This window comes from Pezoporus occidentalis, unplaced genomic scaffold, assembly GCF_034315485.1.
Source record: "Pezoporus occidentalis ecotype Australia unplaced genomic scaffold, CSIRO_AGI_Poc_V1 ctg2, whole genome shotgun sequence".
Taxonomy (NCBI): Eukaryota; Metazoa; Chordata; class Aves; order Psittaciformes; family Psittacidae; genus Pezoporus; species Pezoporus occidentalis.
In genome coordinates this window covers 14,404,013-14,422,094 of record NW_026913855.1, presented here as the reverse complement: position 1 = coordinate 14,422,094, position 18,082 = coordinate 14,404,013, and the positions used below count along the sequence as shown (strand labels likewise).

Genomic DNA, 18,082 nt, shown 5'->3' with positions numbered 1-18,082 from the left:
AAAGGCACACAAAAACTCAGCCAACATCATGCACTTCAAAAAGCGAAGATGCTTGCTAACATACAAAGACTTTGTCAGCTTTTCTGATGCCTTATGCTATCACAGAATGGTGGAGGTTGCTGCCTAGAGCCAGGACCGTGTCCAAATGGCTTCTGAGTATCTCCAAGGAGGAAGACTCCAAAACATCTCTGGGCAGCCCGTGCCAGTGCTTGGTCACCCTCACAGTGAGTAAGTGTTCCCTGCTGTTCTGAGGGAACCTCTCATGTTTAATTTGTGCTTGTTGCCTCTGGTCCTGTCACTGGGCACCACTGAGAAAAGTCTGGCTCCATCCCCTTGTACCCTCTCTTCAGGTGTTTACACACATTGATCTCCTGAGCCAATTTATACACAAGATCTCCCCTGAGCCGTCTCTTCTCCAGGCTGAACAGCCCCAGCTCCCACAGCCTTTGCACAAAGCAGAGATGCTCCAGTCCCTTAATAATCTCTCTGGCCTTTCACTGGACTCTCTCCCATATGCCCATCCCTCTCTTGTACTGGGCAGCCCAGAACTCAACACAGCACTCCAGATGTGGCCTCAGCAGTACTGAACAGAGGAGAAGGATCACCTTCCTCAACCTGCTGGCAGTAGTTTTTCTAATGCAGCCCATGAGGGCTTGTTGCTGGCTCATGTCCAACCTGATACCATCAGGACTTTCCTGTCAAACTGCTCTCTTGCTGGACAACCCCCAGCATACATTAGTGCATGTGGTTGTCTTCTCAGCTGCAGGAACTGGCACTTGCCTTTGTTGAACTTAATGAGATTCCTGTCAGCCCATTTCTCCAGCTTATCAAAGTCCCTCCCTCTGGATGGTAGCATGCCCCTCGGTTGCATCAGACAGTTTTGAGTCATTAGCACGTTTGCTGGGGGTACTCTCTGCCCAGCATTCGGATCATTAATGAACGATGTTAAAGAGGACTGGACCCACTATGGACCTGTTGGGGTATGCTGCTAATTACTGGACTCCAACTGGACCTTGTGCCGCCAATCATGAGCCTTTGGTCATGGCCATTCAGACAGTTTTCAATCTATCTGCCCACTAGCACATAATTCAATAACTTCACTCTATCTTATGTGAGACAATGTTGAAAGCCTTACTAAAGTCTACATAGACACTATCTACTGCTCCCCCTTGTCTACTGGGCCAGTCAATTCATTGTAGAGGTCAATCATGTTGATCAAGCATGACTTCCCCTTGTGAATCCATGCTGGCTACTCCTAATGACTTTCTTGTGCTTTATGCGCCTGGATATGGTTTCCAGAATTATCTGCTCCACCACCTTCTCAGTGATCAAGGTGAGGCTGACTGGCCTATAATTCCCAGAGTCCTCTTTCTTGAACAGATGAGTGACATTTGATTTCTTCCAGTCTTTGGGCACCTCTCCCAGTTGTCAAGACCGATCAAAAAAACATTAAAGAAAATAAAGATGGCACTTAATCTTCAGTACTGCTGGGTCAAATCCATCCTTTCAGATATACTATTATGCTGAATAGTGAGGCAGCATTGCTCCCTCCTGAAGATGTTAACACGTGCCCTAATTATTAAAACATGACATGTCTAGTGACAAGTGCAAAGAACTAAGAGAAAGGCAAGGTACAGTGATGGGCAGGTGGGAGAATGAAAACTGAGGCAGTCAAGTGTGCAGTGATCACGGAGAATGCTGAGATAAGCGAGCAGTGATGCCTAGTATTCCCTCACTGATGCCTTGCATTTCCCCATCGTGGTCTTTATATCTGCTCCAAAATCCTCAGACTGAGGTCAACTGCTGTACACTACCTTGAACTGGGGTGGGGCTACCAGCACTACTGAAATACAAGACAGGATGAAGACTCTGAAGAAAAGCATTAGTCAAGACAAAGTGAAATTAAAGTAACTCCCTAAAATGTTTCCCATGACAGGGGTTTCAAAGGCAAAAATTGTACCTTTTCACTGTTGCAGAGCCTTTTTTCACCTGTCATGTTACATTAGAAAACATGATCAAGCCTTTAACTTGCTGAAATTTGTGCACTGTAAAATGTTGACAGCTTTTCTAACTGCAGTAGAGCATTAGATTTTCTTTGCTATTCTGAGGGGAAGATGAAATGGATGGTGGAGTACCACACAGCTCTACAATCCCTGCAATTACACAGGTCTTTCTATCTCAGCATATATGTCTGCCTAGATAAGGGAAAGGTTAATGGTTCTGGCCCAATCCAAGCGTGAATGACATCAGGCATTTACACTCAGTTGTTAATCGGGAAAAAGGAAGGAGTCCCTGGTGATGATCTGGCCCTGGGACATCAGCTACTCCTTCTGAAATGAGCACCGGAAGGTTTGGGGATCAGCTGGAGAATGCCCTGCTGGGGAGACTCAAGAAGACACTAAACTCCTGCCAGGGAAATTGCTTCCCACTTTGAGATTGATGTGCAGCTGCAGTGTGCCCATAAACCAGACTCCTAAGAAAGCAATTCCTGTCACTGCCTCTTTCTTTTACAGCTGAAACCTGGGCAGGGAAGACCTTGCAGTGGGGCAGAGATTGCTCTAGCAAAGTTGGGGACCACAGTTTGGATGCTCAAACTTCCCAGTGCAGCGGAACAGGCCAAAGGAGCTTGCTGCTAACACTGCTCCTAGTCTTAGTTGGAGGTGTGCCAGCTGATGAGGCAGTGAAAACACCTTCAAAGCAGATGGCTAGAGACCTTTCCCTGTAGCTTCTGTGAAGGCCGCGTGAGGATGGCATTTACCTGCAGTTTAGATCTCCCTGCGTGTGGAACCACAGGGCCTGGGTGCAACAAAGCTGCCATTTGCAGCACCACCGCGTGATTGAGGTGCCCCAAAATCATAGAATCATAGAATAGTTAGGGTAGGAAAGGACCTTAAGATCATCTAGTTCCAACCACCCTGCCATGGGCAGGGACACCTCACACTGAACCATGCCACCCAAGGCTCTGTCCAACCTGGCCTTGAACACTGCCAGGGATGGAGCATTCACAACCTCCCTGGGCAACCCATTCCAGCGCCTCACCACCCTTACAGTAAAGAACTTCTTCCTTATATCCAATCTAAACTTCCACTGTTTAAGTTTTAACCCGTTACCCCTTGTCCTATCACTACAGTCCCTAGTGAATAGTCCATCCCCAGCATCCTTGCAGGCTCCCTTCAGAAACTGGAAGGCTGTTATGAGGTCTCCACACAACCTTCTCTTCTCCAGGCTGAACAGCCCCAACTTTCTCAGCCTGTCTTCATACGGGAGGTGCTCCAGTCCCCTGATCATCCTCATGGTCCTCCTCTGGACTTGTTCCAACAGTTCCATGTCCCTTTTATGTTGAGGACACCAGAACTGCACACAATACTCCAGGTGAGGTCTCACAAGAGCAGCGTAGAGGGGCAGGATCATCTCCTTTGACCTGCTGGTCATGCTCCTTTTTATGCAGCCCAGGATACGGTTGGCTTTCTGGGCTGCGAGCACACACTGAAGCCAGCTCATGTTCATTTTCTCATCAACCAACACCCCCAAGTCCTTCTCCGCAGGGCTGCTCTGAATCTCTTCTCTGCCCAACCTGTAGCTGTGCCTGGGATTGCTCTGACCCAGGTGGAGGACCTTGCTTCCATCCACCATCCCACCAAGTAACTGAGGTCCCCATGCACATGCAGGGGAAGGGGACCTGGTCCAGGCACCATTCCCCACTGAAGGAGCAGGCTGGCGCTTTTGCAGCTCCTGCTGTTTTTGATCAGGGTCTCCTGCTCGCCAGGCTAGCTTTTAAATCAAAGCCAGTTGATTGGAAGGAGGCAGGAAGACTGTTTCTGTCTTGATTACTGCAACAAAGGACATTGTGAACACTCTTCCAGCATGCTGAAAAACTCATGTATTCTGTAGGATAAATAGTCCAGCTTGACATTACAGATGCTTGCTCATTTAGCAAATACAATATATTGAATGCTCATTTTATTTATTACCCATTAACTATTAGTGTTGCCGTCTCCTGAATTCAGGATGTCAGTGAAGAACCAGGTTACAAATTTACCTTCATGTTAAACATGTGTCCTGGGTTTAGCAGTAGCAGTCATTTTTCCCCTTCTTGGTAGCTGGTGCAGTGCAGTGTTTTGACTTTCAGCTTGGGAACAGAGCTGATAACAATGATGTTTTGGTTTGTCCAAGGACTTTGTGAGCCTCATGCTCTGCCAGGGAGGAGGGGAAGCCGGGAGGAAGCAGAGACAGGACACCTGACCCAAACTGACCAAAGAGGTATTCCATACCACAGCACGTCATGCCCAGGAGGTAACTGGGAGTGAGCCGGAAGGGCTGGGAGACGGCGGGGTTGGAGGAGGTATGGGTCGGTGCTTGGTCAGGCTGGGGGGCAAGTTATCGGTTGGCTGGTGGTGAGGTGTTGTATTCTCTTCCCTTGTTATTTCCTTTTTCATTGTTATTATTGGTGGTAGCAGTAGTGATTTGTGTTATACCTTAGTTACTAAACTGTTCTTATCTCAACCCGTGGGAGTTGCATTCTTTTTGATTCTCCTCTCCGTCCCTCCGGGAGTAGGGGGAGGGAAGGAAGGGGGGGGAGCGAGTGAACGAGTTACCTGACTGGGTTTAAACCACGACAACATGCTTTCCCTGTAGTTTGCTGGTTTGAAAATTATTTATGATTAGAAAGGCAAGTAAGGAATATTTCAGGTTGCATACTTAGAGACATGTTGATGTGGTCTACTACATGTGAGAACGGTTCCTCTTCACTAAAGTTGTTAACATAAACAGTAATTTCACATGGTCAGATCTGAGGTTAAGGACTTAGTTTAATCCCCACATATGGTCTGTGCAGTGCTTATGAATCCCAGTGCACTGAAATATGAGAATAATTGTCATCTGTACTTGGCTCTAAAAGACCAGTTGTAACTTTTCTGCATATATGCAAAAGAAGTCCCTGTTCATCTCTAAGTGATCCTTATGTTAACGCTACTTCTTAGGGAAAACATGTAAAATTCCAAACTTACATTAATTGTACCAGGTGTAGCAGTAAGTATATTCTCTTTGTTGGTACATTTATCCAAAAGACATTTTAAAGTCTATAAATCAAACACGTAAAACATTAAATACTGTTTACTACAGGGCCAACCCTTCAAAAAGTCAACTCTATTATCTCAAATACAACAACCTGCATATGAAACTCCTGCATTTCTGGATATAGATAGATGACCATGCACACAAGTTACACTTACTTCTTTAGCTTGTGCTCACAGTAATAGTCAGTGTGCATATATACGTGAGCATATACATATTTAAAAGCTGATTGGAGTCAGAACAAAAAACCTGGTTTTCTGTTTGACTCCTTTTGTCCTGGGTTCAGCAGTAGCAGTCATTTTTTCGCTTTCTTAGTAGCTGGTGCAGTGCTGTGTTTCTGACTTTTGGCCTGGGAACAGCGCTGGTAACATCAATGTTTTTAATTACTGCTCAAATGTTTAGCCTGACCAAGGACTTTGTGAGTCTCATGCTCTGCCAGGGAGGAGGGGAAGCCGGAAGGAAGCAGAGACAGGACCCCTGACCCAAACTGACCAAAGAGGTATTCCATACCACAGCATGTCATGCCCAGGAGGTAACTGGGAGTGAGCCGGAAGGGCACTCACTGCTCGGTTGCGCTCGGTTGGCTGGTGGTATCATATTCTCTTCCCTTGTTATTTCCCTTATCATTGTTATTATTGGTGGCAGCAGTATTGACTTGTGTTATACCTTAGTTACTGGACTGCTCTTATCTCAACCCATGGGAATTGCATTCTTTCCATTCTCCTCCCTGTCCCTCTGGGAGTGCGGGGGGGAGGGGTCAGGGAGAAAAGGCAGGGGGGCGGGGGAATGGACTGCGTGGGTAACTTGACGACAGGATTTAAACCACGACACCTTTACAAGGATTACTTATGTTAATCTGCACATGCATTGCCATAATACGCCAAAGAGGGAAAAAAATTGCAATTGTAACTTCTGAGTGAGGTTAAATATTTTGCTCAAAGAGCAATTTCTCCATTTTACAATCATCAGCCTATAAAGTGAAATTTATTCCTGCCAGTCTGCTTCTTTTATCTACTTGTACTGCCATCTGATTTGTTTCCATTATAAAAATTACAACGTCATCCAAGCTGAGCAACTGTTGTACTTACGATTAACTCCTCACAATCAGCAGACACAAAACATGAAGATTTATGGTTAGATTTTTTTCAAGGTGGAAATTCAGGAACTAGTTCTTAATGGAGCTGCCTTAAATTTGTCAGCATAGCCAGCAAAAGAAAAATAAAAGGCAACAAAACCCCTCCTTTGTTTTCTTTTTTTTAAAGCCAGAATATAATATTTTGAATCAACTACTTCTTTGCTTGTGTTTGCTTCACCTGCTTTTATTAATATTTGTCATTCTTTTACTCAAAAGAGAGTACTGAATGGACTCCATGTGGCCTCTTGTTTATTGGAGAAATAAAAGACTACTTCTATTGCTGATGTATGGTGCTTCATTACTGCCACAAGCTTGCATTATATCACCATGAATTATTTTGCCCAGCAGAGAAACGTGGCTTCCTCTGAGGTAAAAGCTGACAGTTGTTTGACAACTAAAAGTAATCAATTTGTGGCAGAAAATGAAGAATATGACACTGAATGAAGAATATCACTGAAACTGCAAAGGAAACTAAGGTAGACTAAATATATTTGTCTCAGCTACCTTGACAGCCCAACTTAGACCTCAAATACAGACTGCATCAGGGGGCTGAAGAGCGTATGAAGCCTAAAGTGGAAATTGTAACCCCATAAAGTATTCTGCCTTGGCTTCTGCACAGAGTGATTTGCACTGCTTCCATGAGAGCAGGCAATGGAAGCAGTGACAAACCCCAGGAATAACAAACACCTTCCCGGGCTGGTGACATCTCTAATTGAAATGAACTTTTGACACAGAGAAAACACTTTCCATTTCATGAGCCACAGGGGTCCCTCTGGGGAGACCTTGCCTTCAAATACCACTTCCTGTTGCCTGTCGCCTACCATTAAAAGCATCCCTCTCCTCAGCACACCATTCCTTCTCCTTTATAGTAATGTAAATAAATTGTCTCTGCACATTTGGAGCCTCACCTTCTACCACGGAGAGACACATCTGCCCAAGGACAGACTATATCTGCTCTGTGAGGCCTTGCTCCCATACATAACAAAACGTTTGCTGACACTGGTTTAGTGAAACTGGTGGTAGCAGGGGTCCATCCCATCCCAAGGTGGAGCTGTGACAGAGGAGAGATGACACTGCCAGGGCCCATCCAGACCATAGGTTAAAGGCATTGTTCATCCCACAAATGAGGGAGCACGTAGAGTGATGTGTTCTGCAATGACATTACCCACTGTCACCTCCCTTTTCCCTTGAATGCTCCATTGACCTTTTGCCATAGCAAATTACTAAGACGAAGCAAACTCATGCTTTTAGTTGTTGAAACTCACATCAAAACAATGGTAATAGCATCATGTGTGATATTAGACTATTCTTCTGTGATAAATGATGATGTTAGCTATAAAAATTCCTAATATAAAGAGACAAGTTCAAACTGTGCTCAGAGAAGAGGATTCTTGTCCTACTTTCTACTGAAATACAGATGTCAAAAGAAATCCTGGTATCTGGGTGGTTTTTCAAAAGCACACAAACTTTTGCTGTCATTGCAAGTTTGTTAACTAACAGAATTTTCCAAAGATCATAGGCCCATATGTACATTTGGAGACCCCCAACATATCTTAAGTATATATATACAAATAAGTGTTTCTTTCAGTTGCTTGCCTGAGGTTGGAAAGCCTTAGTAGATGCAGCCTTCCCAGAGCATTTTAACCACCTTTCTTTTCAGTGTAACAGAGCTCACCAGGACATCAATCACAGAAAAGAGGGCTGACAAGGGCCTTGAGAGCCCATCTTCCATCCATACCCCATCAGAGTATTTATTACTGGTGGTTGAGCCCAGATGCATAATGATAACTGTTTCAGCTTGTCACCCATAGATAATCACCTGCTTTTGCTGTCTTCCTCCTAATGCTAAGGACAATTTAGACAGCTCCCTTGGGGTTTCCACAAATGTACAGCTTCCTCACAGAGCTAAACTAAAGGGAAATAAACAAAACCATGTTTTCCCTAGCTACCACTGTGGCTAAAAGCCAGGCTCAGACCTCTACAGCTTTTTTTTGGTCACCCCCATTCATGCATCCAGTGCTGTCGCATCGCCCCTTCTAATCCAGGATTTAGATGAGCTTGTTTACCATAATCCTATTTTCTGTGTGATTTATCCCCAGCACCCGCCATGCAAAGAGGCAAGCTACACACACACACACACACACACACACACATACACACGAGTGCTGCCATTGGGGATGAGCTCTTGCTTTAGGCACTTGCTTTTCTCTCATTAGTAGAAACTAACAATAAGTGCGAGAATTGCAGACGTCAGAGGTAATTAGGAGGAAATTATTTCACGTTACCCAACAAAATGAGGTTTGTGAATAAAGACTAATCCTGCTGTCTGCCCATTCTTTTATCCCTAAATGACCCTGAGATGCAGAACACAAAATGCTCTCAACCACAGGGCGTCCTGCTCAACAGGGGCCATCTTGCTGCCATCCTCTGGCTGAATAAACCCTCTCCTCAACAGGATGGCAAGGCTGTGTAAATAATTAACCATTTCAAAAAGCTGAATCTCCTCATAGCCTAATGCTTAAGTAAATAAACACGGTCACTTCAGACTATTCAGTCTCCTCAGGCCTCTGAAGGAACTGCTGTGCAAGGAACAACTGTGCAAGCCTTGCAGCCTGACCTTTCCTCAGCACTGGCAATATCTCCATTACCTTCACAGTGATGTTGAAGACACAATCCTTTTCCCTAATTACCCAATTTTTCTATTCTTGTTTCTGGTTCATGTCTTTTTTTCTGTTTACAAACACACTCTATTGCCCTTTCTCCCAAGTATTCTCCCTCAAGCAGGGGGACATACAGACAACTGGCGCCTGTTGTGAAGAGGTCCAAAAACCTCACAGCAGCCTCATGACATTTTAAAAATCAATGATAATTTTGTATACCTGTGGGAATTCACCACATTCATTTTATCACTGGATTTCTGTTTCTAGGCAGTATAATTCAGTACAGCCAAGGAAGACATAACATGGATCAGTGAATGCGTAGAGTAGATTACCTTTCTGATTGAGGTAGTAGGTGACCACCATCTTTCAAACCTGCCACTCGCTAACAAAGATTTATGACTTTTCATGCTACATTTCTCAGTCACAGATATCTCGGTACTATTTCCAAAGCATCAATGGGACTATAAACATATCTAAGAGGTGTGTATGTCCATATTTCAAGTGTACAATTTTCGGTACTCGGTACTATTTCCAAAGCATCAATGGGACTATAAACATATCTAACAGGTGTGTATGTCCACATTTCAAGTGTACAAATTTACAGCCATACGCACACAGTGTCTCTGTGATCTACTTTCATACTTCCTATCCTTTGCCTCATGATACTTGCAATCCACTATTTATATTGCTTCAGATCAAGATTTTTCCACTTGCTGCTGTAATGACAGCATCCCATAAGGAACTGTAGTGAATAAATCTAGGGCTATAAAAACAAAAAGCAGAGCACTACTGTATATCTGAAAGGGGAGCCTGCCATTGATTCACTGCTTTAAAGACAGCAGAGCATACCCAGTGACATACTCAAAGATTCAGTTGAACGCTGGGTTGTCCATCAGTCAGACACATGAAAGGCAAAAGGTAGTGTGTGGACACTGCAAGAAGTTACTTTCTCGTTTGTTACTAATTGAATTATTTTCTATGTAATTATTTAATGTGCAGAGGGCTGCTCCCCCATCTCAACTCTCTCTGCTTTCATACTGGGCATGGTCTTGGGTTAAATGACTCCTACAACTGACAGCTTTTGGCAGCCGCACAGCACTAAATCTTAGAGGGCTGCAAAACCTTAATGAGCTGCCTGTGGCACCTGTCAGTGATGGGTAGCAGTCCCTTGACCTGCACTGCTCACCTGTGGACAGCCTTTGTGTATCTCCCCTGCCTCACCTGCCCTCTGCCCTAAGGTGGGTAGGAGTGTGCTGATGAAAGAGACATCATGCTGACCAGTAATAAAACTGTGAACATCATGAAGTTCCCTTAACACCAATTATTATCAATGTGATGATATTTTGCATGATTAGCTCATCCTATTCCAGCAGGTGGAAAAAGACAGGACGGAAACAATCCAGGGAAAACAGAAAAGGACACTGCCATGCGTTTTTGAGAGGCAGTGGACCCAAATCTCAGCTTTAATACTCCTGTATCTAACTACTAATGAGCACCTTCACTAGCCTTGGGGGTATAAGAGACTCAAGAAAGACTTGAGTGCTTTAGAAAGCCTCTCTAGTAGGATGCGTGGCAGATCAGCCAATAGTCTAAAGATATGTTGTCTCAAGGCATGGGAAATACTTTGTGAAAGTCACTCAAAGAAGCCAGGTGTTCCTGGCTGAAAGGAGTGCAAAGTCCTCATCAAAGGACTGTAGTGTATAGCTACACAGAAATACATAGATAGATTTTCTCTAAAGGGCTCTAGTACTTACTAGAATAAGTAACATACTGATTAAGGAAGTCCGTGTGATCTCCCATGACCACGATTATGATTCCTTGGTGAAACAGGAGTGCAAGGACCAGCACTGAAGCACCTGTTTCAGTACCAGGAGATGGTCTTGCAGTCTTTGGGAGACAGGCAGCTCTGCTGTGCATCACCTATCAGTACTGGGCCTCTTCTTCCTCACCAGGGGCTTGTGACACTGCCCCTAGGAGAACCTCCAAGCTCAGATCCAGAGCCTAAGTCCTTGCTTCACAATCATAGCCTAGATATGCCACATTCCTCTCACCCTGATAGCCACTGAAAGCTATATCCAGGTCCTCCTGGTCCTTGGCTCTGGCCTGAATAAGCAGGGGACCATTGCTTCCCAGCAGGTCCAACACATCCAGAGAGAGAGGCAGAAGGCGAAAGTCTGTCTTTTCCCTCGGCTGGTTAACTTTCAGTGTTCTGGCTTTTCCTGTTTACATGGATTTCGTGAGCAGCTCTGAAGCTATGGAGGCACCAGAGGGATAAAATGGAGGAGGAGAATGGGAAAAGCTGAGCAGGCAAAAAAAACAAAGCAAGAAAACCATACCCATTTAAAGATTTACTTAGCACAGGTCTGCATTTCAGAGTAGAAGTTAACGGAGTTGTAAGGGTTTTTAGCAGCCAAGAACATAGCCTCCAGCATCCATTTCCTATCCTCAAGTCACATGTAGTTATGTGCTGTAAGTTCTGCATTTTAACTCTATTTTTGCCCCTTGGTTGTAGGTATTGTATTTTTGAGTAGTCCGTTCTGGTTTGGTTAGAGGAGGAGGTCTTCTAGTTAGTTGCTGTAATTGCTGTGTAAAGACTGCCCAGAAAAAGGCTATGGTGCAGGGGCCTATTCATATGGCTGGTATTCATGTGATGTGGGATCTCTTGCCATTGCTAGGATGTATGCTGCCATCTTGGGCAAAGAGTTCCATTTTGCTTGGATGTACATGTGCTGAGCCATGATACAGGATACTCACCACAGAAGAATTACATTCATGTGAAGTGTTTCTGTGATAGGCGCAAAGGCTGTAATTTGTCTCACAACTGAGCCAATATTCATGTGTATAGCAGGCCAGATCTTGCTATAGGATATAGTTTCTGCAGCCTCACACTTTCAACTGATTTGGTGTAAGTCAAGCACTAGTCTCTCAGTATGGGAAACATGGTGAAGTCTGCTCTAGAGTCTCTCTACCAGTTGGTGGATACGATAATAAAGTCATAACAATTTTCTGGGACTAACTGGAGGTTCAGAGCTTCCAAGCGGCATTTGAATAGGATCTGAACAAACAGTTCTGAGACAAATTGATTCCTGGTGCAACTCTAATAAAGCCGGAGGAATTACACCTGGAATGATTTTGGTCCGTCGCAATATGTCAATGGTCAATCTCTCAATATGCCTGGCTATAACCATCTTTAAAAATTATGCTCTCTTTATAGTAATAAATTCTGATCTGCCAAATGTGGCAGCCAATGAGCTCTCCCAAACTAGATACTGTGAGGATTATGCATAAATACTGAAGTATCCTAATCAGCCCCTCGGTGAAAATTAATGGATCCATTACAGACAATCATTATTTGCTGAAGTTTTTATTCCACATTTTTTACTTCTGTAAAGCATATGTGATTTCATTGGCTGGCTATTTTAAACCATAGAGGACCATTGGTGGGACATTACAAATCCCTCTGAAATCCAAAACTGCCAGCTGCAATTATAGTCCCCATCTAGCATCTTCTCTAAGGACTATAAATGCTTCACAACTTTACTTTTGCTTGGCATCTGTATCACTGTGTGACAATTACTGTGCAAAGGATGGATTGATTCAGTAATGAAGTCTAGAGAATAAAGAAATACTGTCCAAACTGAAATATTCTCTCTACTTCAATCCAATATTCATTGGTCTGTGCACGTGGATACATCACATTTCGATACAAAGCACTGGTAAGACAGGTACCTTCCTTTTTGCTGCTTAAGTCTGTGGCTTTTTGCATATTAGAGATGAGGAAAATTATTTGCTGTTAATACTTCTTGATTGGTTTTAACCACTCAAAAGGATGAGATATTAAGTTGTAAATACTAGTAATTAAAAGGTCAGACTGGTAACTATATTATTCCAGATAAGGCTTATGAAAATCTGTCCATTTCAGTAATGTTACACTGGTATAAACTGGGAATGAAATAGCAGTGGCTCAACTATTTTTTGATCTTGTACATACACAGGTTTAATTATTTGAAGTATTTGTGATTGCCCCTCAATCCTAGCCATATTAGAAGACACGATCAAGCATTATAACTCAGACTGAATGAGCAGAGGTGCAATTGCAGGAACAAAGAATGACACTGTAAGAATATGTGGCTTACACAGGAAGGATTCTGGGTATTGCCAAAATTAGTTTCCCTGTTAAAAAGAGATATGCTGAAGAAACATTCTTTAATGGGGGAGAAGCAGGTTTTGGAGAGGTGAGATATAAAACATTTATCATAAAAAACACCTGGGGCACAGTGAGCTGTGCAGAATCAATGTCTTCAGGTGACACTATTCGCCTTCATCAGACAGAGCTGTAAAATTCCTGTGAGACCTAAGCAATTTAGGCAAATGGGCAACACAATGGAAATCCTGTCCAATGTCATTTCAAGGTCAAGCAGTGCATAGTAGGATACATTAAGAGACAAAAGTTTCAACTCTTCACATGCTTCAAAAGGGTTCAAAACTAATCAAACAACAGGACCCTGCTATCATTTGCTGCTCTTCAGGACCAAGAGATCCATGTGGAGCTGCAGGCTAACAAGGTATTGGATTGAATAAAGACTGGCCTGAAAAATCACAGTACCAGCAAAGTGTGGCACCATCTTGCATACTTTGGGAGTCACTGCTGAGGCCCTTCAACAAGAGTGCTTAAGGTTTTGGGGTAGGCTAAGCATGATCCAGCACAAAGACTTTTACAGACAGACTAGAAAGATGCGGTCAGTTTATTCCAAAGAGGTGACAGACAAGACCATAAACTGGTTGGTCTTCTATTTGTGGCTTTGTCAGAGTCACACTGGACTGAAACTAGCAGCATTCACCAGTTCTGCATACCATCAAGTTGATAACATAAAATTATTAAATATATTTACAGAAATCATGGTTGGAGCATAGAAGGTTCTCAGACATTTCTACCTGATCTCAGCTTAATTATTCTTGACAGAAATCTTCCACATTTAATGCCTATCCCTCTATACCCTTTTATATGCAATACAGAAAACCAGAACAGCTGCTGAGTAACACTATTACGAAGAACAGAGTCTAGATAGGGTAAAGCGATTCAACCTGACACAATAAAAGCAGGTACTAAAGGACATTAACTATTTTGGGTCACGAAAAGACTCAGCTACTCATGAGAGATGCAGTAGGAAGAGAAAGTTACACCCCTGCCCTTTGGCCAAACTAATAGCTTATCAAATAGCACCTGCAGCTAAACTCCAAAATGTCATCAAAGCGGAACATTTCCAAATGGTGCACTGAAAACAACCAAATCCACACAGTACACACTGATATTTAATGCAACCAGAGATCCCATAGAATATGCCAGGAAAATGAAATGGGGCATTGTATGGGAAGTTATACTGGAGCAGAAATAATGTCTTTCCTCTTCCACTCATGGCTTTTCCTTTTGATGAGCTCTGAACAAACAGATCTCAAATATTTACAGACTAGGGATAAAAACTGCATCCCACCATGTATTTCCAAGAGCAAGAGTTAGAAAAAAATGTTTGTCTCCTACCTTGTTAACTTTGTCCCAATCTGCTGCCTAAGTTCAAGCCTCTCTTCATCAGTCTGCATGGGGAGGATGTTCTTTTCCTCCAGCTCTCGCTTGGAAGGCCTGTTGCTTAGTTTGATTGCTAAAGAGTCCTGCCTGCAGATCTTCCTTGCCAGGGAGCCTGTGGAAGAGAGAAGAGGCTCTGCCAAAGGAGGTTTCATCATTTCATTACAGCATACAGCAGGCAAAGAAGCACTAGCCATCTTCTGATAGTGGGCTCTCATTTACTCTAGGATGGACAGTGGGAAAACAGGCGTCAAGTAACTTCAGGTGCTCTGTTAACCTCAATTCATACCATAATAAAGAAAAGCTGAATTTGGCAGGTATACAAGAAAAAGAAATTAAAATAATGTTCCATAGAGGGGAGTGGAGAAGTGCTTGGTTCAGAATTGCTAGGAGCATCTGTAGCCTTTTCTAGAACAGTGTTTCTGAACCACGTAATGAAATGAATAATTCAACCTCAGAATCTAGGCAGGCAGCAGAGCTACAGCATGTAGAAAGAGAGAGGTGTTTCTCTCTTGCAGTGTAACACCAAGGCTAGCACTAGAAGAAATCAGAAGTCAATCAGAAACAGCACAGATCTAAATGTATGTTAACTGACACTGCTTCTCAGGCAGTAACAGTGGCAAAGACACTGTGAAAATCGGTGGCCGTTCATGGCTCAACCTTGATTTCCTAGGCAATATAAGCAGGGAAGACACACAAGCAGAGATACACAAATCCACGAGAGGTTTTGGGCTTTGGGCAGGAGACTGCAAGATAGTGCAGTTCTGCTCTGTTTCTTAATTTAAGAGCAAAGACTGCTTAATTTCACTTCCAGGATAAGAGTACTGTATCTTGTCTTCACAGGAGAGTCCTGTGATGCCACACCAAGACAAGAGATGGGTTTTTCTCAGAAAGGTCAGGAAGGGGCCACAAGCCCCTCTCCAGACTGAAACTGCAATATGTCTATCAGTTACTCAGTTCTGATCTGAGCCCAGTTCTCTGATTGTGGCCCTTTCAAAGTATGTGCAAACTTACAATTCTGACATTATTTAATATGTACTAATTGCAAAAGCTATGATTCTCTATTAGTGGTAATTATTTCCCCCTCCTGAAGTAACTCTACTGAGCTGATCTTAATTTAAGCCAAAGGCAGGGCTTCTGTACACCACTGACACTCAGGAAAGTGACTCCAAGTCAATTAGGAAGTGAATTAATATAAGTCATTTGGATTCTGTCTGAGAGCTACCCAGCAGGGATTCATGTAGATTAAGGAAATCACTATAAATTCATACTACTTGCTATTTTGGATTAATTTACCAAGTATCACCATGTAGTTGAGCCCTGAGAGATGCAAAAGCCACTGTCAAGAAAGAAAATTCAAAGGCCTTGTGTTTCTCTTGTGTATTGAGAGTTCAGTCTAAAACTTAAATAAATGAGAAAGGAAAAACGGAGTAAGTCTTACTTGTAAATAATGAGTTATCCTCCTCTTCATCTTCTTCCTCTTCCTGTCTTCCTGGGTAGAGGCAGGAAGAATCTTCATAGTCAGTTTCATGAGGCACATTTTCTTTATTGTCATCGCATTCGATCACAACAGTTGGCACTTGTCTCATGTCTGGAAGGCCCGTAGGTCCTGTTTTTGTAACACTGTCACCTGTGTGTAAACCAGAGCTGTTGGGAAAGAAAAGCAAATAAATAAGGAAACAGCTCCATGAAAGACTGAGCTGCTTCTCTTACCGTATTTAGTAGGGAAACAGTGGTCTTTCATTCCTTTCTGAGAAGAAATGACGACAGAAAGATCTTCATGACCATCAAGACATCTAATGGATTTAAACTGAGTACACATTAGAATTAAGGCACAACACTTGCTAGGGAGAGGTATGACAGCACACAGGCATAAATACTGGCAGCCGGGACTGAGAACTAAAGATCCATGGCAAATACAGTCTTGGGGCTCAGTGAGAATTGCACCAGCTATTCAGAGTGATAAGCCTGTCTTCAGCTTGGTGTCTGTGTGACCTCTCCACTGGCATGCAGGCAGTAGGGAGAAAATATTTCATGTGATTGCAAAAGGTGGAGTAGGAGAGTGGGAGGAGGGAAAGATGGATTGTAGAGGAGGAATGTGGAAAGGCAGAGGAAAACCACTCCTTAGGCAAGTAGATGTTGATTGACTTAAGAGGAAGGCAAGGGCACAACTCTCTGAAGTACAGGGGACTAAGCATGTGAAACTGGGCCTGAAGAAAGGGGGCTCTGAGAGCTGGTGAAAACGACAAGGAAGAAAGGTAAACCTGGCAGATTTGTTTGCTAACAGCACAGTTATATGCTGTGTGTTGTGGGGGGTGCAGTGACAATATCCATTCTCCTGCCCTGGCTCTTCACTCCAGTCGGTGCTGGAGATCAATCTGGATTGGAGCTAGCATCATATTTCTTTCGTCACATAGAGTGTGATTGATCATTTCCTGCAGGTTGAGAGCTGTGGTAGGTACTGCTATTATCTAGCTCTTGTGTCGATTTCAAAGCCTTTACAAAGGAACATATCAATACAAGCAGGGAAACAGGAACATGAGGAAGCAAAGACCAAAGTCAAACAGTAAAAGGAAAAGTCAGGAACAGCGTCAGGTTTCCTAACCCAATTTTATCTAATACCTCATGTTGCTTTTCCAATGTGAAATGAGAATGAAAGACTGGCAGGCAAAAATCATTGCTGCTCAGGTTTATTTGTGAGTCAGCAGAAACCACTTCAAAGAAATAATTTTGTTAATTGCAACATTTACTATCGCAAACTAACCAACAATATGCATACCTTTACTGGATGCCTTGAAGAGAGAAACTTTATTTTCTTAGTGAGAGTCCACGTTTTGTACGACAAAGCAAGAGAGATTCATGAAGAACTGCCTAATGAAATTTTGTATTAGACTTCAGTGAGTTTAACCCAAAAAATTTTATCCCAGGAATAGTTTTAAAATTCATCAGCTGAATTCTCCTAATGAAACATAAATGCACTACTAAAAACTTTCAGCCAGTGTTTAATTTATTGATATGCTTTAAGAGTTCTATGAAGTTAAATTTTTAAATCTGTTTTCTCTATAGCCTACTTTTTGTGTAACTCTTTTTAAGAGGAAAGGTAGGAAATTCAGAAGCCTGGAATTAAACTTCCAAGAGAAACTAAAATGCTGTGAAATTCTGTTAACATTGCTAAAACAACAACAAATTCCAAAATACTGGGAAGAAAACCCCAAACAACAAATTTCCAATGATGAACACAACCACTGGATCATTCGGTTAATTTTAAAACAACACATACACAAAGTAAATAAATACAAGTTCACTAAGTCCCTCCTGGGAGTACAAATGAAAGGAGCAAAAAGTAGTTCAGCACCCAGGACCCTTTGGTGCTTCCCTGTCCTGTGAAGGATATACGTAGGTTACAGTGCATCCTTACAGATGTGCACATAGGGTAGCAGATATCAAAGTAGTTCATCAGTTTAGGTTACTGAGCAGGTACAAGATGGCAACAAGATTTACAAATTACCATAAAGGAGCTTTATTTGAACTACTGATCTAGAAATAGGCAGCTTCTCTTCTCATTGTAATTTTTCTGAATCATTCACTTTCTTGATAATACTACTTTCTATTTTAAGCCCCTCATTTTGCTTC

General features: G+C 42.8%; 1 protein-coding gene across 10 annotated transcripts in view; it reads right to left on the bottom strand.

The window, feature by feature from the left end:
• Nucleotides 1-18,082, bottom strand: part of PHACTR1 (phosphatase and actin regulator 1) — a 320,959-nt gene that overhangs the window by 33,904 nt on the left and 268,973 nt on the right. For all 10 annotated transcript variants that reach the window (XM_062617920.1, XM_062617918.1, XM_062617919.1 and 7 more), the window contains 2 exons: nt 15,891-16,096; nt 14,408-14,564 (listed from right to left, as the gene is read on the bottom strand). In XM_062617920.1, coding sequence (XP_062473904.1) covers nt 14,408-14,564; nt 15,891-16,096 — 363 coding nt within the window. The remainder of the gene's footprint in view (nt 1-14,407; nt 14,565-15,890; nt 16,097-18,082) is intronic.